At 45.0% G+C, this 24306-nt stretch overlaps 1 protein-coding gene across 6 annotated transcripts in view; it reads right to left on the bottom strand.

Moving 5' to 3' along the window:
• Positions 1-24306, bottom strand: part of LOC116947763 (zinc finger protein 385D-like) — a 140346-nt gene that overhangs the window by 47062 nt on the left and 68978 nt on the right. For all 6 annotated transcript variants that reach the window (XM_032963928.2, XM_032963910.2, XM_032963919.2 and 3 more), the window contains exon 3: positions 15551-15720. In XM_032963928.2, the coding sequence (XP_032819819.1) occupies positions 15551-15720 (170 nt within the window). The remainder of the gene's footprint in view (positions 1-15550; positions 15721-24306) is intronic.

Raw genomic sequence — 24306 nt, 5'->3', positions numbered from 1 at the left:
AATTTCATCATCGCTTGCGGCTGGGATTGGCATCGTCCCTGACTCCTCCTGATGTCGAGGGTAAATGGGTGAGGTTTAGGACTGTGACTCATCCAGCTGCAATGGCTGCTTTGGGTACGCGGTCCAAACCACCCCAGAGACCCTGGCTGACAGAGGAGGTGTTCAGGATGGTTGAGAAAAAGCGACAGGCCCACGGTCATCAGCTACAGAATCCCACGTCAGAGAATGAGGAGGCTTACCGCAGCCTTCGCTCGGAGGTTCGGAGAGCCGTGAGGCGCTGCAAGGATGGGTGGTGGTCGCAGGTTGCTGAGGAGATGGAGTCTGCCTCAGTGGCCCGCAATCACAAATCTCTATTTAACTCGATCAAAAAAGTAACCTGCAGTGCCACAGCTATTACCATCATTAGGGGAAAAAATGGTGATCCAATCTCTGACCCCCAGGAACAGGTTTGCAGATTTGCTGAGCATTTCTGTGAGGTCCTGGGGGAGGGAAAATCCCTCAGCCAGGAAAACATCGTGGCACCAAGTGAGGATGATCCTGCTGCGGCTGCGGTGCCTCAAATATTGGAAGAAGTCACCCCCTGTGAGTGGCTGGCTGAAGTACCATCTGTTGAGGAAGTACTGAAGGTGATCCGGAGTCTGAGACCAGGAAAGGCAGCGGGCAGAGATGATCTCCCAAGCGAAATACTGAGGGAGGGTGGCGTTTGTGCACAGACTGCCCTATATGACATCATGACAACAGTCTGGACCACTGGACAGGTTCCGCAGGATTGGAAGGATGCCCTGGTGGTCCCCCTCTTTAAGAAGGGGGACCGCACAGACTGTAACAACTACAAGGGCATCTCACTCCTCTGTGTGCTGGGAAAGGTCCTGGCAAGGATTATTCAACATCGCCTCGCCAGGCAAGCTGAGGAAAGGCTTGCGGAGCCCAAATGCGGTTTCAGGAAAGGGCGGTCCTGCACAGATGCCATATTTTCTGTCCGTCTGCTACAGCAGAGGTGTAGGGAATTCCAACAAGACCTACATCTCTACTTTATTGACCTGGTCAAGGGCTATGATACCATCAGTAGGCCTGGGCTCTGGGTTGTTCTTCGTGCTTTTGGAGTCCCTGATCCTCTGCTCACGATCATTAAGGACCTTCATGATCTTCTTTGGTTATTTCGGTAAAGTCACGTAGAATGAGAATAAATAATAAAATAAAACAATAACATTCTCACAACGTTTCGGCCACAACACAAGTGGCCTTCTTCAGGTGAAAAGAACAAACCTGTCGGGACGACAGAGCTACAATGAACGCTGCTAAGATTCGCAGCATCTTTTAAGCTGGTTGAGAGAAGTGAGACACCTTGACAAAGGGGTCTACATATCAAACAGGTAGAACGAACTCCTCCGCCGTGGCAGATCACTGTTATAATTCAGTGGGCTCACATGACATTGACTTCTCCAAGACAGAGGTTCTTTGCAAGCCAACCGGCTACCATGAGAGATTCGTTCATGAGGCTATCCACATATACAAGCACAGAGACAATTTCAACCGAGAAGATGGATTCTGGCTTAGTAACCATTGTAAAGATGTTTTAAACCATTTCGATTCTTAATTAATTATTTTATGGTGACCTTCAGACCGCAGCTCTTTCGTTGGCATTGACTCTTAATACTTCTCACACCACGGTTAATGGTATGGTTTATAATATCATTATAACAGCGCCTCGCAGCTGTTTTTTCCTCCCTCCTCTGTTCCGACCATGATGGACTCGTCCATCTGAACGGGGCTCGTAGCGGTCCGTGGTGCTGATGTGGAGGGTAAGAATCCACCCATTTTTTCACCATATAGCATCGTGATATATAACGACTTATTGTTGGTAGCTCAGCTGATTGGAGAATATATAGAGTTTATTGATATCATTGAGGTAGTTTATATTTTAGTTTTTTATCTGTTTACTACATGGTATTCATTATATAGTGTAGTGTATACCCAGTTGCTGTTAATAGCTCTGCTTATTGAAGAATATATTGAGTACATATATTATATTGATGTAATTTAGACTTAGGTTTTTTTCACATCGGTTTACTGTATGATAGTTGAGTTGTTGCAGCCCCTTTGGCGTCCATGTACGAGGTGCCTCTGTGGATGTGTAGGCTTTGACTTTAACATAGCTATTTCTGTGACCAGTCACAAGCTAATCCCTCAACTGTTTCAATGCTAAATTCTCCTGTTTGATATGTAAACCCCTTTGTCAAGGTGCATCACTTCTCTCAACCAGCTTAAAATATGCTGTGAATCTTAGCAGCGTTCATTGTAGCTCTGTCGTCCCGACAGGTTTGTTTCTTTCACCTGAAGGCCACTTGTGTTGTGGCCGAAACGTAGTGAGAATTTTATTGTTTTATTTTATTATTTTATTCTCATTCTACGTGACTTTACCGAAAGAACCAAAGAAGATGAATCCTTGCAGTCACGAAAGCTTTAAATCGAGACCTTCATGATGGTGAGCGGGCCCGGGTAAAACTACGTGGCCGGGAGTCAGAGCCATTCCCTGTACACCTTGGGGTGCGACAGGGATGTCCTCTGGCTCCCACATTATTTAACATCTATTTTGACCATGTAGTTCATGAAGCCTTCAATAGCTGTACCGGGGGAATCTCCATTTGGTACAGATATAATGGGAGGCTGATCGATGCCCGGGTGCGGTCAAGGGATGGCTCCCTATTGCTCAACCACGTTATGAATGCCGATGATTTGGTAATAGCTGCTCATTCAGAGGAGGAGTTGGAAACGCTGCTGCTGAGACTGGAGCGTGCCACGAAGAGATGGGGCCTTACCATCAGCCCCACCAAAACTAAGCACACCTGCCTGTGTATTTTGTACCATCGGACACTTCACCCCCACAACTCCCAATCAGTGATGGGGCAGTTGTGGAGAGAGTGGAGAGTTTCCCATACCTGGGCAGTGTGCTTATGACCGGCTCCAGTTTAACAGCAGAGGTCTCACTCCGAATCAGTCGAGCGGCAATATCTTTTCATCGGTTGCGTAACGCTGTGTGGAAGCTACCTGGTCTGTCGCTCCGCACTAAGCTTCAGGTCTTCTCGGCCACGGTCATTCCCTCCCTTCTCTACGCTTGCGAAATGTGGACCCCCTTAATGGAGCATCTTCACCGGTTGGAAACATTTAGGCTGGTCTGCCTATGATCTATCCTGGGTTTAACCAGGCTGGATTGTGTGAGAGCTCACAAATCCTTGAAAGATCTGTCCCATCGGTGAGCTCCTCCGGCAGGCAAGGCTGCGTTGGCTGGGTCATGTAGCCCGCATGCCCAGCCACCGCATGCCGAAACAGCTTTTGTTCGGCCGGATTGAGGGGGCTAAATGGGCGCGGCACGGGCTAGAGAGGAGATGGAGTGATGTGGTACAGGAGGATGTGGAGCTGAGTGGACTTGCCGATGACTGGTACCAGCGGTGTCAAGATCGGCCTCTGTGGAGGAGGCTCGTGAAGGACGCTATTGGGCAGTTGGAGGCAGTCGCCCTCCAACAACAACGGAGGGCGGAGGAGTGACGCTCACAACAACGAGCGGAGCACCAGGTGTCTAAAGCACAGCAGGTTAGCACAATAGGGGGCACAGGTGGTGCACCAGCCAGTCATCTCAGTCAGTCGACCCGTGGCACCTGGGTCTGCCCCGTGACCTCCTGCCCGCAGGCATTCGACACTTCACGTGGCCTCAAGGTGCACATGGCCTGGCACAAGCATCGTGGTGATGTCACTGCCACTTAGTGGCGAATGGCGGCTGTTGTTGTGTTAGTCAATGTGTGTGAGTGGTCTGTGTGTGTAGACGACACATTAAAAAAAAAATGTACATTTTCTATTATTTATGTGTGTGTCTAAGTCAATGTGTGTGTGAGTCGATGTGTGTGTGTCAGTCGATGTGTGTGTGTGGCTCCATGTGAGTGTGTAAGTCCATTTCTTTGTGTGTGTAGGTGCATGTGCGTGTGTGAGTCGATGTGTACTTCCCGCTAGTTTGATATGAAGCTGATTGTGTATGTCGTTTCTCAAGCAGACGCCTAATACCATAGCCCATGAAACATGGAGCTCTCTAAAGCAAAGTGAGACATCTCACACTTCACACCTCTTTCTGCACTCAGCTGGGGATCTGTGAACTACCTGTTGAGGTTGTTTTTATGGTGATTCACGCATGACAGACTGACAAACTCGCATGTATGTATGTACATATGTTGAACTTCTTTCGCACTGTACTTCACCAACCGTGTTAATCGGGGGTGCAGGAGGACAACAAATCCTGAGTATCAAGTGATCCTCCTGAGTACAAGGATAGCATGCATGCTCTTGATATGTTATTACTGCTGGGTAATCATCGCCCACATCTCTGATTGGCACTGCCTGCAATAAATCCCAGCTTTGCTCCTAATTATTCACATCCCACAATGAGTGCCCAAATGCACAGCTGCGTTGCATTTTGTCAATTACTTTAGTCCAAATGCATACTGCAGGAAATGGTGACCATACACTATAATCAGCTGTAGATTCCCCCACCAAAGCATACAAACGCATAACACGTTGGTGCTATTTTGAAGGTTCAAGGCGTTTTCAAATTAATCTTCTTTTATGATTTGATCTAAATTGAATATGTAAAACGTTGCAATTTCCATAAGTATTCCTCTCCATGTCCTCTTATTTTTCCACTTTCCGTTTTGCAGAAGATATCTTAACGGCTACATTCACCTTGGTTTTTGTCTGCTTTAATTCTCCCTTAAGTTCTGGAATAATAGCATCCAGGACTGCTTTATGAATCACCAATGACTTAGCACGTCAGATAATTATGGTCTGATGAGTTTATGTTCAGTTTAATTATCGCTTTTGAACCACACTTTTTTTACTGAAACAGAATCTCATTCACACTATTAACATCATATAAACACCATTATTAATCACCATATTAATCAACACACCATTATCAATTATCATCATTGCTAATCTTACCTATAAAAGTCATTTGTTGCCTGTCTGTCCGTCTGTTCGTCTGTCTCTATGTGGACTGACACTTGGGAAGGATTTGGCTCCCGAACCGCAGGGTTTATGTAAAAATACATTTGGCCAGGTACCACGCCGTAAGCCCCGTGCTTGGCATAGGCTATTCATTTTTCACGTCCGTCAACTTTAAAGTAGTTAAATTAGCAATCTAGTACTATTGCACATTATTTAATTATTTCCTCGAGCCGCTACAGCTGCGCGGGGGTTGCCCCTGGCAACGCACGCACGTCATCGGTGGAGGGTGGGGGGGATATCTCTTTCGCGTTCAAAATGCAACAAAAATACACGCAACGCTTAGGTAAATTCATCAAAGTGTCATGTCCTTTTCTCTCCCCCCGACCCACCCCTAATGTGTGCAATTACTACTAAAGGGTCGGTTGAAACTAATATTATAGCGCTTAGATAGTATTATTGTAGCGCGGGCGGGGGGATGGTGGGGGGGGGGGGTAGCGGCCCAGCCCGCAGCCTCAGCCGGCTGGGCAATCTAGGCATGGCCGGGAGTTCTGCATGGGTCTAGGTCTCACCACGCCACTCTGTCAGGTTAGTAGTTTGTGCTATAGAGTCGATATATACTGCAAAAGAGTCAGCATGTACTACTGTAGTGGTAGCAGGTACCACCACAGTCAGTATGTACTGCTGTAATCATACAGGTACCACGACAGTCAGTATGCACTGCTGTAGTGAAAGCAGGTACCACCAAAGTTGATATACACTGCTGCAGTGAAAGCAGGTAACACCAAAGTGAGATGGCACTGCTGTAGTGATCGCAGGAACCACCACAGTCGGTATGCACTGCTGTAGTTATTTCAGGTATCAACACAGTTGGTATGCACTGCTGTAGTGAAAGCAGGTACCACCACAGTCGTTATGCACTGCTGTAGTGATAGCAGGTATCAACACAGTCGGTATGCACTGCTGTAGTGAAAGCAGGTACCACTAAAGTCGGTATGCACTGCTGGAGTGATAGCACGATCCACCACAGTCGGTATGCAATGCTGCAGTTAAAGCATGTACCACCACAGTCAGTATGCACTGCTGGTATCATAGCAGGTACCACCACGGTCGGAATGCACTGCTGTAGTGATAACAGGAACCACCATAGTCGGTATGCAATGCTGTCGTTAAAGTAGGTACCACCAAATTCGGTATGCACTGCTGCAGTCATAGCAGGTACCACCACAGTCGGTATGCACTGCTGTAGTGAAAGAAGGTACCACCACAGTCGATATGCACTGCTGTAATCATAGCAGGTGCAACCAAAGTCAGCATGCACTGCTGTAGTGAAAGCAGGTAACACCAAAGTGAGTATGCACTGCTGTAGTGATTGCAGGAACCACCACAGTCGGTATGCACTGCTGTAGTCATTTTAGGTATCAACACAGTTGGTATGCACTGCTGTAGTGAAGCAGGTACAACCAAAGTCGTTATGCACTGCTGTAGTGATAGCAGGATCCAACACAGTCGGTATGCAATGCTGTAGTTAAATCATGTACCACCACAGTCAGTATGCACTGCTGTAATCATAGCAGTTACCACCACAGTTGGTATGCACTGCTGTCATGATAGCAAGAACCACCACAGTCGGTATGCAGTGCTGTAGTTAAAGCAGGTACCACCACAGTCAGTATGCACTGCTGTAATTATAGCAGGTACCATCACAGTCGGTGTGCACTGCTGTAGTCATATCAGGATACCACCACAGTCAGTATGCACTGCTGTAGTCATAGCAGGTACCACCACAGTCGGTATGCACTGCTGTAGTGAAAGCAGGTACCACCACAGTCGATATGCACTGCTGTAATCATAGCAGGTGCAACCACAGTCAGCATGCACTGCTGTAGCGAAAGCAGGTAACACCAAAGTGAGTATGCACTGCTGTAGTGATTGCAGGAACCACCACAGTCGGTATGCACTGCTGTAGTCATTTCAGGTGTCAACACAGTTGGTATGCACTGCTGTAGTGAAGCAGGTACAACCAAAGTCGTTATGCACTGCTGAAGTGATAGCAGGATCCAACACAGTCGGTATGCAATGCTGTAGTTAAATCATGTACCACCACAGTCAGTATGCACTGCTGTAATCATAGCAGTTACCACCACAGTTGGTATGCACTGCTGTCGTGATAGCAGGAACCACCACAGTCGGTATGCAGTGCTGTAGTTAAAGCAGGTACCACCACAGTCAGTATGCACTGCTGTAATTATAGCAGGTACCATCACAGTCGGTGTGCACTGCTGTAGTCATATCAGGATACCACCACAGTCAGTATGCACTGCTGTAGTCATAGCAGGTACCACCACAGTCGGTATGCACTGCTGTAGTGAAAGCAGGTACCACCACAGTCGATATGCACTGCTGTAATCATAGCAGGTGCAACCACAGCCAGCATGCACTGCTGTAGCAAAAGCAGGTAACACCAAAGTGAGTATGCACTGCTGTAGTGATTTCAGGAACCACCACAGTCGCTATGCACTGCTGTAGTCATTTCAGATATCAACACAGTTGGTATGCACTGCTGTAGTGAAGCAGGTACCACCAAAGTCGTTATGCACTGCTGTAGTGATAGCAGGATCCAACACAGTCGGTATGCAATGCTGTAGTTAAATCATGTACCACCACAGTCAGTATGCACTGCTGTAATCACAGCAGGTACCACCACAGTTGGTATGCACAGCTGTCGTGATAGCAGGAACCACCACAGTCGGTATGCAGTGCTGTAGTTAAAGCAGGTACCACCACAGTCAGTATGCACTGCTGTAATTATAGCAGGTACCACCACAGTCGGTGTGCACTGCTGTAGTAATAGCAGGATCCACCACAGTCGGTATACAATGCTGTAGTTAAATCGTGTACCACCACAGTAAGTATGCACTGCTGTAATCATATCAGGTGCCAACACAATCCGTATGCACTGCTGTAGTGATATCAGGAACCACCACAGTCGGTATGCAATGCTGTAGTTAAAGCAGGTACCACCACAGTCAGTATGCACTGCTGTAATCATAGCAGGTGCAACCACAGTCAGCATGCACTGCTGTAGTGAAAGCTGGTACCACTAAAGTCGGTATGCACTGCTGTAGTGATAGCAGGAACCACCACAGTCGGTATGCAATGCTGTAGTTAAAGCAGGTACCACCACAGTCAGTATGCACTGCTGTAACCATAGCAGGTACCACCAAAGTCGTTATGCACTGCTGTAGTCATAGCAGGTATCAACACAGTCGGTATGCACTGCTGTAGTGAAATCAGGTAGCACCAAAGTCGTTATGCACTGCTGGAGTGATATCAGGATCCACCACAGTCGGTATGCAATGCTGCAGTTAAAGCATGTACCACCACAGTCAGTATGCACTGCTGTTATCATAGCAGGTACAACCACAGTCGGAATGCACTGCTGTAGTGATAACAGGAACCACCCTTGTCGGTATGCAATGCTGTCGTTAATGTAGGTACCACCAAATTCGGTATGCACTGCTGTAGTCATAGCAGGTACCAACACAGTCGGTATGCACTGCTGTAGTGAAAGCAGGTACCACCACAGTCAGTATGCACTGCTGTAATCATAGCAGGTACCACCGCAGTCGGTATGCACTGCTGTAAACATAGCTGGTACCACCGCAGTGGGTATCCACTGCTGTAGTGAAAGCGGGTACCACCCAAGTCAGTATGCACTGCTGTGGTGATAGCAGGAACCACCACAGTCGGTATGCAATGCTGTAGTTAAAGCAGGTACCACCACAGTCAGTATGCACTGCTGTAATCATAGCAGGTGCAACCACAGTCAGCATGCACTGCTGTAGTGAAAGCAGGTAACACCAAAGTGAGTATGCACTGCTGTAGTGATTGCAGGAACCACCACAGTCGGTATGCACTGCTGTAGTCATTCCAGGTATCAACACAGTTGGTATGCACTGCTGTAGTGAAGCAGGTACAACCAAAGTCGTTATGCACTGCTGAAGTGATAGCAGGATCCAACACAGTCGGTATGCAATGCTGTAGTTAAATCATGTACCACCACAGTCAGTATGCACTGCTGTAATCATAGCAGTTGCCACCACAGTTGGTATGCACTGCTGTCGTGATAGCAGGAACCACCACAGTCGGTATGCAGTGCTGTAGTTAAAGCAGGTACCACCACAGTCAGTATGCACTGCTGTAATTATAGCAGGTACCATCACAGTCGGTGTGCACTGCTGTAGTCATATCAGGATACCACCACAGTCAGTATGCACTGCTGTAGTCATAGCAGGTACCACCACAGTCGGTATGCACTGCTGTAGTGAAAGCAGGTACCACCACAGTCGATATGCACTGCTGTAATCATAGCAGGTGCAACCACAGTCAGCATGCACTGCTGTAGCGAAAGCAGGTAACACCAAAGTGAGTATGCACTGCTGTCGTGATTGCAGGAACCACCACAGTCGGTATGCACTGCTGTAGTCATTTCAGATATCAACACAGTTGGTATGCACTGCTGTAGTGAAGCAGGTACTACCAAAGTCGTTATGCACTGCTGTAGTGATAGCAGGATCCAACCCAGTCGGTATGCAATGCTGTGGTTAAATCATGTACCACCACAGTCAGTATGCACTGCTGTAATCATAGCAGGTACCACCACAGTTGGTATGCACTGCTGTCGTGATAGCAGGAACCACCACAGTCGGTATGCAGTGCTGTAGTTAAAGCAGGTACCACCACAGTCAGTATGCACTGCTGTAATTATAGCAGGTACCACCACAGTCGGTGTGCACTGCTGTAGTCATATCAGGATACCACCACAGTCAGTATGCACTGCTGTAGTAATAGCAGGATCCACCACAGTCGGTATACAATGCTTTAGTTAAATCGTGTACCACCACAGTCAGTATGCACTGCTGTAATCATATCAGGTGCCAACACAATCCGTATGCACTGCTGTAGTGATATCAGGAACCACCACAGTCGGTATGCAATGCTGTAGTTAAAGCAGGTACCACCACAGTCAGTATGCACTGCTGTAATCATAGCAGGTGCAACCACAGTCAGCATGCACTGCTGTAGTGAAAGCTGGTACCACTAAAGTCGGTATGCACTGCTGTAGTGATAGCAGGAACCACCACAGTCGGTATGCAATGCTGTAGTTAAAGCAGGTACCACCACAGTAAGTATGCACTGCTGTAACCATAGCAGGTACCACCACAGTCGTTATGCACTGCTGTAGTCATAGCAGGTATCAACACAGTCGGTATGCACTGCTGTAGTGAAATCAGGTAGCACCAAAGTCGTTATGCACTGCTGGAGTGATATCAGGATCCACCACAGTCGGTATGCAATGCTGCAGTTAAAGCATGTACCACCACAGTCAGTATGCACTGCTGTTATCATAGCAGGTACAACCACAGTCGGAATGCACTGCTGTAGTGATAACAGGAACCACCCTTGTCGGTATGCAATGCTGTCGTTAATGTAGGTACCACCAAATTCGGTATGCACTGCTGTAGTCATAGCAGGTACCAACACAGTCGGTATGCACTACTGTAGTGAAAGCAGGTACCACCACAGTCAGTATGCACTGCTGTAATCATAGCAGGTACCACCGCAGTCGGTATGCACTGCTGTAAACATAGCTGGTACCACCGCAGTGGGTATCCACTGCTGTAGTGGAAGCGGCCACCCAAGTCAGCATGCACTGCTGTGGTGATAGCAGGAACCACCACAGTCGGTATGCAATGCTGTAGTTAAAGCAGGTACCACCACAGTCAGTATGCACTGCTGTAATCATAGCAGGTGCAACCGCAGTCAGCATGCACTGCTGTAGTGAAAGCAGGTAACACCAAAGTGAGTATGCACTGCTGTAGTGATTGCAGGAACCACCACAGTCGGTATGCACTGCTGTAGTCATTGCAGGTATCAACACAGTCAGTATGCACTGCTGTAGTGAAAGCAGGCACCACCAAAGTCGTTATGCACTGCTGTAATGATAGCAGGATCCACTACAGTCGGTATGCAATGCTGTCGTTAAAGTAGGTACCACCAAATTCGGTATGCACTGCTGTAGTCACAGCAGGTACCAATACAGTCAGTATGCACTGCTGTAGCGACAGCAGGTACCACCACAGTGAGTATGCACTGCTGTAGTCATAGCAGGATACCACCACAGTCAGGATGCACTGCTGTCGTGAAAGCAGGTACTACAACAGTGGATATGCACTGCTGTAGTTAAAGAATGTACCACCACAGTCAGTATGCACTGCTGTAGTGAAAGCAGGTACCACCAAAGTCGGTAAGCACTGCTCACATGTCCTTTGGATTGCACTCTCATGCTCACATGTCCTTTGAATTCCGCTCACATGTCCTTTGGATTGCACTCTCATGCTCACATGCCCTAAAGTCCATCTTTCACAATCGCTGGCCCCACCCTCTTGCCCGATACGGCAACCCCCCCTCTGCCCTCCCCCCCCTCTCAGGTCAATATAATGCCTCGTCTACAGCAGTCTGCACCTGAAGACGGTCGCTTGTTGTTGCGATCAAAACATCGTGATCTATTCTTTTTTCTACTTACGTGACTTTACCGAAAGAACCAAAAAGGATGGATTCCTGCAGTCATGAAAGCTTCAAACCAAGATTGGACCGTCTCTACGCGGAGGGTTTCCACACAACTATTAGATCTTTTAACAGACTGCCATACAAGAAGGCCCATTTGATTGTGTCGCTCATCTTTCTGAAGAGATGCCGCGATACCAAGGTAATACTAATCACCTTTACATTCACATATGCTGCTGTCTCTTCCCCTAACTCTAAACGGATCTTGTTTAGGGCCAGCCGAGGTCTAATCTCAGAGAGAATAAGATTGCTCCGATTTGAACTTGATAATTTAGACAAGACTTTCTTACAATCACACTTAGAATTAACAGACCATGTAGATAACATGACAGTTTCTTCTCCTACTTAAATGTCAACCAAATCTAAAGTTAACTTAATCGCTAAATTCAACCTCCTGTCAAAAAATAAGCCAGAGCCACACGTTAAAAAATTAGATGTCATCAATCATAGTAACATCCCAATTTTTGACAGCCTTAAATCGGCACTAGCTAAAGGGTTGAATTTCGCAGTCACCCCTAAACAAATCCCAGTGGATGATATAATTGCCCAGGTCGACGGAGCCCTCAATGGCTTGGACACATCCCAGCAGACGTTGCTAGATCTGAATTCACTGCTTTCCTCAAAAACGCAAATAAACCCATTAGCAACATCAGCAAGGACGAGCGTTTTGAACTCTCTAAACTAAAAAACAGAGATTACATTGTCATCCTCTCAGCCGACAAGGGCAATGCCACTGTCATCATGGATAAAACCACTTACAACAACAAAATTCAGGACCTTCTTAATGATGGCAGCTATACCAAAATCAACAGAGATCCCACCAACCGCCTAGCTACAAAAACCAACAATATCATCACAAAAATCGACTTCTATAATCGATCAGACCAAGCAGAGATCCCTAAAACCTTCGGCTGCTAGATCACCCAGATTATATGGCCTTTCAAAAATCCACAAAGTAGGTACCCCGCTCTGTCCTATCATCTCCACCATTAACTCACCCACCTACAAACTGGCCCAATTTCTTTCTGAGAGCCTGCTTCCTTTCACGGGCAAGTCCACCTCAGCTGTACTTAACTCAGCTCACTTGGTTTCTCTAATCAAGGACATCTCACTGTGTCCAGATTATTTGCTTGTCAGTTTCGATGTAGTCTCTCTGTTCACCAATGTACTTGTACCTGACACCATTGCAATCATTGAAGACTTGGTCCAACAAGGACTGAATCCAGATGTACCAACTTTGGTAAGGTACTGCCTTACCAACACGTACTTCATCTGGAATGGTACATTCTACAAACAAAATGAGGGTACCTCAATGGGTTCTGCCTTATCGCCAGTGATAGCGAATTTTTCATGGAGAAATTTGAGACAGATGCCATCCAGACATCTGCCCTACGTCCTTCCTTGTGGAAGAGATACGTAGATGACACATTCGCCATCTGGCCACATGGACTGCCAGCACTGAACCAATTTCTCAACCACATCAATTCCATACACCCGTCTATCAAATTCACGATGGAAGTGGAAAAGGATGGCAAGCTACCATTCCTGGATGTTTTGATCGAGAAGAGACCTGATGGCTCATTGTGACACTGTCTACAGGAAAGCCACGCACACGGATGCCTATCTAAAGCATGATTCCCACCACCATCCAGCCAAGAAGAATTCCCTCATAAAATCACTACACCATAGGGCCCGTTGCATCTCTGATCAGCACCACCTAGCCAGTGAGTTGGAGCACGTACACCAAGCCTTCAGGATAAATGGATACTCAGACCGTACAATTCGCAAAGCTGTCTCCCCAGCCATGGGGAGACAACCTTCTGAGGATCCAACCAAAACCATCAATTTACCATACATAGCAGGGGTTACCAAAAAGATTTCCAAAATCTTAAACAAACACAAGATCCAGGTTAGTTTAAACACAGTACACAAAATCCGTGATTTGATCCCATCTGTAAAGGATGTGATTCCTGACATGCAATACCCTGGTGTCTACAAACTGAATTGTGGTTGCGGCAGCAGTTAGATTGGGGAAACGAAACGACATGTCTCGGACCGCGTTCGTGAACACAAGGCAGATCTGAAACACGGTAGGACCAATACCTCTGCCGTGGCTGATCATTGTTTTAATGCTGTGGGCTCACACGAAAATGATTTTTCCAAGACGGAAGTACTCTGCAAATCTACCGGCTACCTTCAGAGAAATGTTCATGAAGCCATCCAGATACATAAACACAGACACAACTTCAACCGAGAGGATGGGTACAGACTGAGCAATCATTGGAAGGACGTTATTAACCAGGTAAAGTCTTAACTGACTGTGATGTTTCCATACAACCTGCCTATGTCAGCTGTTACTTCGATTCTCTGTGTCTTTCTCTATATGCCTCTCTCTTAGATCTCTCATGCTCACATGTCCTTTGCATTGCACTCTCATGCCTTTGGATTGCACTCTCATGCTCACATGTCTTTTGGATTGCACTCTCATACTCAAAGGCCCTTTGGATTACACTCATTGGGTTGCACTCCCTCGTCGAGGAGGCCGCTCTTCTCCTTCTTTTCTACAGTTACATGCTAATTTCTCACATTAACATCATGCTAATCCCTCACAATAACATAGCCACTTCTGTGCCCTCGAATTTCTCACATTAACATTATGCTAATCCCTCACATTAACAAAGCCACTTCCATGCCCTCGTCTAGGTGGCCGGTCTCCTGGCTTACTTTTACATGCTAACGTCTCACATTAACATCATGCTATTCCCTCACATTAACATAGCCACTTCCGTGCCCGCTCTCCTATCTTACAGTTACATGCTAATTTCTCACATTAACATCACTAGCCCCAGCCATTTCTTTATAACCCTTGAGCAATACCCATTTCAAACCTTTTAAAACAGTCTGCTTTAGCAGCAGACCATGCTTTCCCACCTGATGATGGACGCTTGTGTTGCGCCCGAAATGTCGTGATTTATTTTATTTTATACCTGCGTGACTTTACCGAAAGAACCAAAGAGTATGGATTCCTGCAGTCACGAAAGCTTCAAATCAAGAAAAAACACACTGATAATATATGCATTGTCCTTGAAACTGATTGGTCCATACCAGAGACGACTTTCTTTTGAGCCTCGTCTCAATTGGTGCTAGACCAGAGGACGCCAAAAGGCGTACAGCTCAAAGACAATGCACTAACAAAGTAATGAGGGCTCGGGGTAAGCATCTACATCATTAGACCTCCTTTGCCAGTACCAAAATATAATAGGGGTTTTTCGCTTTTTTCTGCTGGACAGCAGTTGGCGCTGTGTCACTACAAATTCATATAAATTACAATGTGTATCCATTGCTGGTTGGGTTATTCAAGGGTTATTCAAGCCTCATTCCCTGCTCCTGGTGCAGGTGCAAGATAGTGACTTCTAAAAGCCAACCTGACAGCCATGAACTTCAGGTGGTTTAAAAATAAATCATAGCACATAGCAATCATTTTTGTCAATTATCCTTATTCTCCATCAGCTTGTTCTTGTCCACCGGCTCACCAATTTTCCCATCTACCAATCTGCTTGTCCGCCTATGTCCTTGCAAATGTGTCCTTGCAAGTGTGTATGCATGCACGTGTGGGGAGTGGTAAAATAGCGCTGAGCGCACTGCACTATGAACCCAGACTACCTGGGTTCCATTTCCGGCCATGTCTAAATCAGTGGCGAGTGATATCAGAACTGGTTCTGGGCTTCCCCTTAAGTCCCTGGTGTAGTGTGTCACAATCAGAACTGGAGAGACAAAGGCGGTCGTGCTTGGTGCTGGGTACAGCACCCCCCGGTATGTCGTGCCAGCCTTCAGAGTTGCTCACTGTCTGCTATTGCCCTAAGAGTCTATAGGGTTATGGGGGGGGGGGTTGTCTTTTAAGCATGCGATTGTGTATATGCATGTTACTCACAGCACTGAAGTTGGGGAAGAGGCCCACGGTGCCTGTGGCACCAATAGGGAAGGACACAAAGGGCTTCCCATCCATGTCTGCCGGAGACGCGATCTGAGCTGGCGCGGCTTGGCACAGATGCTCGTCCAGGCACGATGGGACACAGCTGCCGCCGGGGCTGCCCTCGTCACCTTTACAATGAAGACACACATAGATACAGAGTCAGTTCGCAAGAGAAGGGGTCTCCTCCCCTGAAACAACATTTGAATTAGCGCTCATTCAAAATGAAAAGTCAAAATGATTTCCTGCTAAAATGACCATTGAGGTGGCAATCATACACTGTTTACAACCCTGAGCCAGTTGTGAAAATACCACAATCTTACGGACGGGGAGAGTCCATCCGTAGGACAACTACTGTTGACTTCTTCAAAAAGTACTTCCCAGTATAATCTGTTTATTAACCATCAGATCAAGGTGTTTAGACACACTTTTTCTGACAAACTACTGCATTACCAATGACATTGAACTTAATTCTGATCAATTTTCAAAATGACAAAATCACCCATGTAATACGGAGTAAGGAATTGAATTAGCAATTAACCACACCCCCAAATAATTACATTAATGAATATAAATCACAGCTCTTCACAGAATCTTTAATTTCTGCCTTTCCCCCCATTACATTAATGCTACATCCCTCGCTAAAATAAATTTATATTTATTTAATCGACGTGCATTATCTACACATTCATGCCGTGAAACTAGCCAAGTTGATAAAGCTTAGGAGAGCAGTTTGGAAAACAGGGAAGATATTGACAAAAAGCCCTTTTTCCACACAAAAATTACGTCTCACTGAAACAGCGTATTATCTGCCGAAGGCTTGATGATGAAAACATGATCTAGCACGTACTGCGGCAGCTCTGGAATTTCTAAAATTGTATTCTACAATTTCGGCAAGCACATGCAGCTTATTTGATCCAATTCTGGTTTGGTTAATTCTCAGAAATAATTGTCCACTGCTATTTTAAGCGTTGACTCGGAACATGAAAACATTTATTAAATGCGCAATTTTAACATTGGTGGATGTTTTCCATTTATATTGTATCGAGCGTGGAAATATTGTAATTAATTCAAAAGCTTTATCACCCCTAGTGGTAAAACATATATACGAATAATAATGAAATATGATTATTAAAATCTATTCCAACAAGAAAACTTCAGACAATGTCAAGGTGACACTTTCCATGTGACTAATCCGATTTTGCAAACAGCATTATTTTTCGATATTTATAACTCTCTATAACAAAACAATTCCCTTTTTACACCAAAGCTTAAGATATAGTATTAGTGTAATTTGCATTTGTTTTAAATAGATACACTAGATATATTGGTTAAATTTCAAATATGGACAGTTCAGTCACCTAAAATCAGGTGTGTGCCATCGAAAGGTCACCAAAAAAGTACATGGAGTATATATTGGTTAAATTTCTAAATATGGACAGTTCAGTCACCTAAAATCAGGTGTGTGCCATCGAAAGGTCACCAAAAAAGTACGCGGAGTATAAAGGGATGTCTATGACACACTTAACCATCATGCTGTACGTTATTTACTGCCGTTCCACATACATGTAATGCTCCTAATAGGACACATTCCGTCACAATTCATGCGGTCAATACCAGGTGCAGCCGTACCAGAGTGCATAAACCAAAAACATCCTTACCCCTCTCTGATGGATGCTTAAAAACACTTCCCTTTGAAGAGGATTACAAATCCCACTGGCAAGCGCTAGCGGAAAGCCGATGATTCCTTGACAACAAAAAAAGCAGTGTCCACCGCTCCCTCTGCTGCACGAGACTCCACTTCACGGAATTCCAGATTGCAAGACCCAGAGCGGCCGGGATGGGATAACCGTCTCCTGCGTGATCTGATGTGAGAGCCGCACGCACACGCATCCATGCACGCCACGACTACTAGAATTCTAGACGCCCAATCAGAGTGCTGTCACTGCTGCCCACTGCAAGAGCGCCTTTTCCAATCGTGGCGCAGCGACTGGTCCGATCGGCAAGCCCCGCATTCCACCCACGATCCCGCATGACAAGCCGGCGTGTGGTGAGGGGTGGGGGGTGAGGAGGAGGAGGAGGAGTAGGTGGGGATGAGTCGCGTTGGGGTAAAGCTGCTTGTCCATCCAATGCAGACAGTCCCTGAGCCCAAAATGAGGCGTAGCTTTCCCCCTGTTTCATCCACCAGGTTCTATTTTGAGATTTAATCCACAAGCACTGTATTGAAATCACGGTTAATCGAGTATTATAATATTAACACTGCAATCAATTGATATGGGGATAACTACTGAATACAAATCTGTCGATCATGATTGTGTCCATGTCATTACCTTTACACGTGTGATTGTTATTGGCATTTTTTTTGGAACATGTACATATGCGTACATATACGTGTACATTATTTTTCAGTCCACTGCTGGATGATCGCTTCACCACACTATGTGGGTTGTCGGGTTATTTGACCATACTTCACCACGCTGGTCAGTGTGGGTTGTTGAAAGCAGGGATCATTGAAGTAGGATCATTGAAATTACAGCTCAACAATATAATTTACTGCACTGCCTTCTACTGCCCACCATAGTCTTCCAGCATCCTATGCCAACCTGTTCTAGTGCGCGGCGGTTACCAATCCATAAATAATATACATATGTAACGACTGCAGAGGACACGTGTCTTGTGATGGTCTTTATTGAAGGCACGAACACTTGAACAGGCGAAGACCCCAACTTCAGCAGCCCTCGAGCCTCTTGTCTCGACCCTTTTATCCTATGCGTTGCCACGCTAGGATCGTCTCGATAGCTCTCGATCCCTGATCAACACCTGTTCCCTTCTGTCACTTGGCCACAGCCCTATTCTCGATCTTTCCCGCAGACCCCAGATCGTTCACCCTGTCCGTCAACTAACCTGTCATTACCCCCTGTGGCCGCTAGTTCCCTGTACTGTCTTTACACATGTAATTGAGTAGATTTTACATAGAATGCATATAAAAAAAGACTGAGTCTGACCTCAAACTCACTATCAATACAAACTTTAAACTATCACAAGGTTTGTTTTGTTCCAAAATATGACCATATGAACAACCAAACAGCCTCAATGCTTTTCAATTGCTTAAAGCAGAACATGTGTTTAAAACACGTTCAATAATTTAAATAAACATTTAATATCAATGACATGAATACATTTCAAACTGTGAAGAACAAGCTTCCCCGAAACTGAAAATGAACGAAAAGTGCTGCCAGACTCTTCCAGGAAGACCATCGGAAAATTGAACAGACGTGAAACAAGCCAAACATATTCTCTTTGTGCATGCACAAGAAACGCTTTCAAATGTGAATGTTAAATGTTTCACCGAGTCTGTCAAAAAACCTGATATTTTACATTTGACGCTGACATCAGGCTAGTACTGTAATTAGTTTTTCAATTAAATATAACTAAATAACGAACAACCCTTTCTGAGTCTGTTGCTTAATGGAGACATCAAATTGTATCAGCAAACGGAGTTGTATGACCATACTTCATCGTTCTGGTCAGTGCAAATTATATTTAAAAGTTTCCAGAAGCAGTTTAGATACCACATGCCTCTAAGAATTGAAATCAACTCTGGGTTCACAATGCACTGTTCTAGCCACTGCACCCCTACTACGCCCACTAGTGTCACACGTTTGGGAATATACGATGCTAAGAAGTCCTGCCCTTACAACCCTTAAGGATTTAAAACACACGACCGCGAAGACTGATCAAAGAGTTATATCAGGGAACAGACGACTTCGTAACGGCGACGGTAAACGTCATGTCTCATTTCTACAATGAGCAAAGGGGCAGCGCTCATATCCATTGAGAGCTCTATCGCACTTGATAAAGTCTCCTGCCAGGGAATTAATTCTCACAAGAAGGCGGCAGATAAAAAAGTGTGGGTGTTGTTTTGCTCAGAGACATAATTCTTAGACGCCCAGTAAGCGTTTACTTTCACTACAGACAGGACATTCTGATTAAAGAATGACAGAAACAATTTGAACAATGTCCCTTGTGTTATGCTCATTCACAAGCGATGTAAAAACACGTGCGCCGTGCAATCACTGCTAAGGGCATTTTACACAGCTGCAGATACAGTGAGGGAAAAAAGTATTTGATCCCCTGCTGATTTTGTACGTTTGCCCACTGACAAAGAAATGGTCAGTCTATAATTTTAATGGTAGGTTTATTTGAACAGTGAGAGACAATAACAAAAAAAATCCAGATAAACGCATGTCAAAAATGTTATGAATTGATTTGCATTTTAATGAGGGAAATAAGTATTTGACCCCCTCTCAATAAGAAAAATTTCTGGCTCCCAGGTGTCTTTTATACAGGTAACGAGCTGAGATTAGGAGCACACTCTTAAAGGGAGTGCTCCTAATCTCAGCTTGTTACCTGTATAAAAGACACCTGTCCACAGAAGCAATCAATCAGATTCCAAACTCTCCACCATGGCCAAGACCAAAGAGCTCTCCAAGGATGTCAGGGACAAGATTGTAGACCTACACAAGGCTGGAATGGGCTACAAGACCATTGCCAAGCAGCTTGGTGAGAAGGTGACAACAGTTGGTGCGATTATTCGCAAATGGAAGAAACACAAAGAACTGTCAATCCCCCTTGGCCTGGGGCTCCATGCAAAATCTTACCTCGTGGAGTTGCAATGATCATGAAAACGGTGAGGAATCAGCCCAGAACTACACGGGAGGATATTGTCAATGATCTCAAGGCAGCTGGGACCATAGTCACCAACAAAACAATTGGTAACACACTATGCCGTGAAGGACTGAAATCCTGCAGCGCCCGTAAGGTCCCCCTGCTCAAGAAAGCACATATACATGCCCGTCTGAAGTTTGCTAATGAACATCTGAATGATTCAGAGGACAACTGGGTGAAAGTGTTGTGGTCAGATGAGACCAAAATGGAGCTATTTGGCATCAACTCAACTCGCCGTGTTTGGAGGAGGAGGAATGCTGCCTATGACCCCAAGAATACCATCCCCACCGTCAAATATGGAGGTGGAAACATGCTTTGGGGGTGTTTTTCTGCTAAGGGGACAGGACAACTTCACTGCATCAAAGGGACGATGGATGGGGCCATGTACCGTCAAATATTGGGTGAGAACCTCCTTCCCTCAGCCAGGGCATTGAAAATGGGTCGTGAATGGGTATTCCAGCATGACAATGACCCAAAACACACGGCCAAGGCAACAAAGGAGTGGCTCAAGAAGAAGCACATTAAGGTCCTGGATTGGCCTAGCCAGTCTCCAGACCTTAATCCCATAGAAAATCTGTGGAGGGAGCTGAAGGTTCGAGTTGCCAAACGTCAGCCTCGAAACCTTAATGACTTGGAGAAGATCTGCAAAGAGGAGTGGGACAAAATCCCTCCTGAGATGTGTGCAAACCTGGTGGCCAACTACAAGAAACGTCCGACCTCTGTGATTGCCAACAAGGGTTTTTGCCACCAAGTACTAAATTGTGTTTTGCAGAGGGGTCAAATACTTATTTCCCTCATTAAAATACAAATCAATTCATAACATTTTGACATGCGTTTTTCTGGATTTTGTTGTTGTTATTCTGTCTCTCACTGTTCAAATAAACCTACCATTAAAATTATAGACTGATCATTTCTTTGTCAGTGGGCAAACGTACAAAATCCGCAGGGGATCAAATACTTTTTTCCCTCACTGTATGTGCATTGGGTAAAAGAAAATCATCATCCGTTCCCATTTCTAGTTTTGAAAGATAAATTCTTCACGTAGTTCTTCTTTGAACTGCACGTTAGAGTGTATGCACATCTGCCAAAAACTGTGGAATTATTCCACTCTGAAGGGGATATATCTTCAGTTTGTTTAGATATGGTCGATAAAACCATGATTCTTTCTCAAAACACAGATAAAAATGGCACAGCACTTAGTGGTCGCCCCTAAGACCTCATCGCCTGCAGTGGACTGACAAAGAAGGTGGAAACAGCCTTCTGCAACTGATAAATAGGCACCCTCCAGATACAACCACTCACCATAAGTGGATAAGGCTATACGGGCATTATGAAAATGTGGCGTGATGCCATCCATAAAATCAGCATAAAAGTTCTGCGCAGCTTTGATGTGAATCGGAAAAGGAGCCAGGAACTCTCAGCCTCCAGTGAAAATTATTAAGGTGGGTTTGTTCCACTTTGCCATCTGTGACATTACGGTTATTGTTTGTCAGTGCACGGTGTAGGTGATGCTATCTGTGATGCAGACATACCGACCATGTTACCTCCTATACCGTTCCTTAAGATTAAACCCTGCACTCTGCCCCTCCTCCTCATCATTCACATTTTATAAAACGCTACCACCACTCCTCCCCCCGTGTCTCATGGTTCTGCTGCGGAATGACAACTCCATGTGAAAGACGCCCCTTTAGCTAGAGCGTGACACAAAAAGGTGCCATCTACGTCCATCTTGCAGTGCTCACCTTGCGACCTGTGGCTTCCATCGCCTCTTCAAACACATGGGGGACAACTTCGGCTTTTAAGGTGTTCTTCAGAGAGCTGTTTGGGACTATTCAAAAGCAACTATTGCAATTTATTTCACTGAACATCCACGGATAGTTTTGAAAAGGGAACAAAATCATATTTAAGTAAGGTTAGAGCAAAGGATGATGAATTCAGACGACAGCTCACAAATGTATCTTGTGTTCTGAGATTATTGCAAATTACTCGACGCACATTGAGATTCTCCGACGCAGGAAAGTCCAAGGGGAATTGTATTATGCAACCATTCTTTTTTTGTAAATTCATATGCAAATAAATACTTTGAGCTGACAGAAAGGGAGCAGGTTAAAAAGGCAAGGCATCTGAGCGCATTGAGTCTACAAATACACGTTTGGTGCTGTATGGTTAATCCTCAGGCCAGGGGCGAGCGAAGCTGGCAGGCTTGTCACATCACACTCGACCACAATCCGTTGCTGACATTATCAGCGAACGACAGTCAGGCCTGAGGCCAGCCAGCACATCATCGCGTCCAAAGCCAAACAGCTGTAGGCGAGTTCCTTTATCTATCGTAATTGCATTCCAAACTATTAAATGCCACACTCTGCTCGGCGGCGTGATGGGCCATTGACAGTGTTGACTGTGCTTCATGGGAAATGCTTAATGAAGACGAGGAGACACCGATGACTGTGGTAAACGTGTGTTCACTTCTCACCGATTCATCATATTATTGTATAACAGTTTAATCGTATCATTATCTGAATAATCACAAATTAAGTGCAACATTGTTTGCTGTCTGCAATATAATATTATTACTGCCACTAAATAAATGCACATTTCATTAGAGAAGTATTTAATTAACAAAAAGTATGTGCAAAACTGAATTGCATTTTTTAAAAATGCGTGTAAAGCAGGATATTTACGTTAATCTACAGGATTAGGACTGTTTCAGGTCGCACTATTGACAGCAAGATGTATGGATACCAAGGAGACTGCCTGCACAACCAATGGGACATGAGGGTATGATGACATTAGCGTCATTCCATTTGCAGTTACTTGTATCTATGTTTTGCATTTTTAGTTTTACATTCGATATAAACTACTACTTACAAATTCCTATTCTTACGGCATGCATTGTTACCAAGATCAGGCACTTTAAAGGGTCATCTGTGTAAACATTCCCTTCCTTTTTGTAAAAAACAAACTTCCAGCATAAAAGTAACTCAGGCCACCACAGTAAGAGGCTGAGTAAAAACAATACAAACAGAAAATAAGTTTTTACCCCTTTTATTCAACGGTTTTATTTAACTTGATTCCTGTGTCGTGGTCAGATCGTGGTCAAATCTTTTTTTTTCAACTCAGATGTTTGTACTTTATATAGAGCTTTAAACTGTAGCATATTTAAGAGTGAGTTATCTTTGCTTGATAAGTCGGTTGAGGTTTGGAAATGTGACTTTTATATTTTAAAAAATCAACTCTCAGCTCATGAGTTCAAGCCCTGACTTATCAAAAATTGCCAGCCACTCTTTCACCCAACGTCATTTGTCCTATACTCGTGCCAACAAAAATGCAAACCAACAAATCAAACAAAAAACAAGGAACTACGGTAACGACAAATGCTAAACAAAAAACGGATCATGGGAAGAGAAAGCGAAAAGAAACTGCAACGCAACGAAAGCTACGGTTAGAAAAGGCTCGGCAAAATTACCAAGAAAAGCGTGCGAATGAAGATAGATTCTGTGTTAAAATCTGTAATGTCTGCACCAAACGCTGCTATCCAATCAGATTTACAGAGTATGAGGTCATGAAAATGCATTGCACTATCTACCAACCGAATTGTCATCAAAGCAAACATTGGAAATGTCATCACGTTGCAAAACACACATTAGCAGTAATAAAAGAGCTGCATCGCCAAAAGCTAACTGGAATAATTTGGATCCTGGTGAAATTCCACATGTGATTCGAGTCTTAACACAGCCAAAACAACGTCTATAATCCAAAAAATTACATTGCCGATCCAGGAATGCGAGAAGAAGAAGATTCATCACCACATCTGCGAGAGGCAATGCAAGGAAATATGGCAGAACAAGTTGAATCGATGCCTGTACAAACATCAGTCATGGCTTCAATAGATTGTGATCAGCCAAATGTGGAGGATGAATACGAAGTCTCTGATAATACTCACGAAATAAGGTGTAAAACAACCAACAACATTGTGAACGAAGCACATG

This window comes from Petromyzon marinus, chromosome 2, assembly GCF_048934315.1.
Source record: "Petromyzon marinus isolate PM22_M1 ecotype Great Lakes invasive population chromosome 2, UKy_Petmar_22M1.pri1.0, whole genome shotgun sequence".
NCBI lineage: Eukaryota > Metazoa > Chordata > Hyperoartia > Petromyzontiformes > Petromyzontidae > Petromyzon > Petromyzon marinus.
The sequence above is the reverse complement of the archived record's forward strand: the minus strand, read 5'-3'. Positions and strand labels throughout refer to the sequence as shown.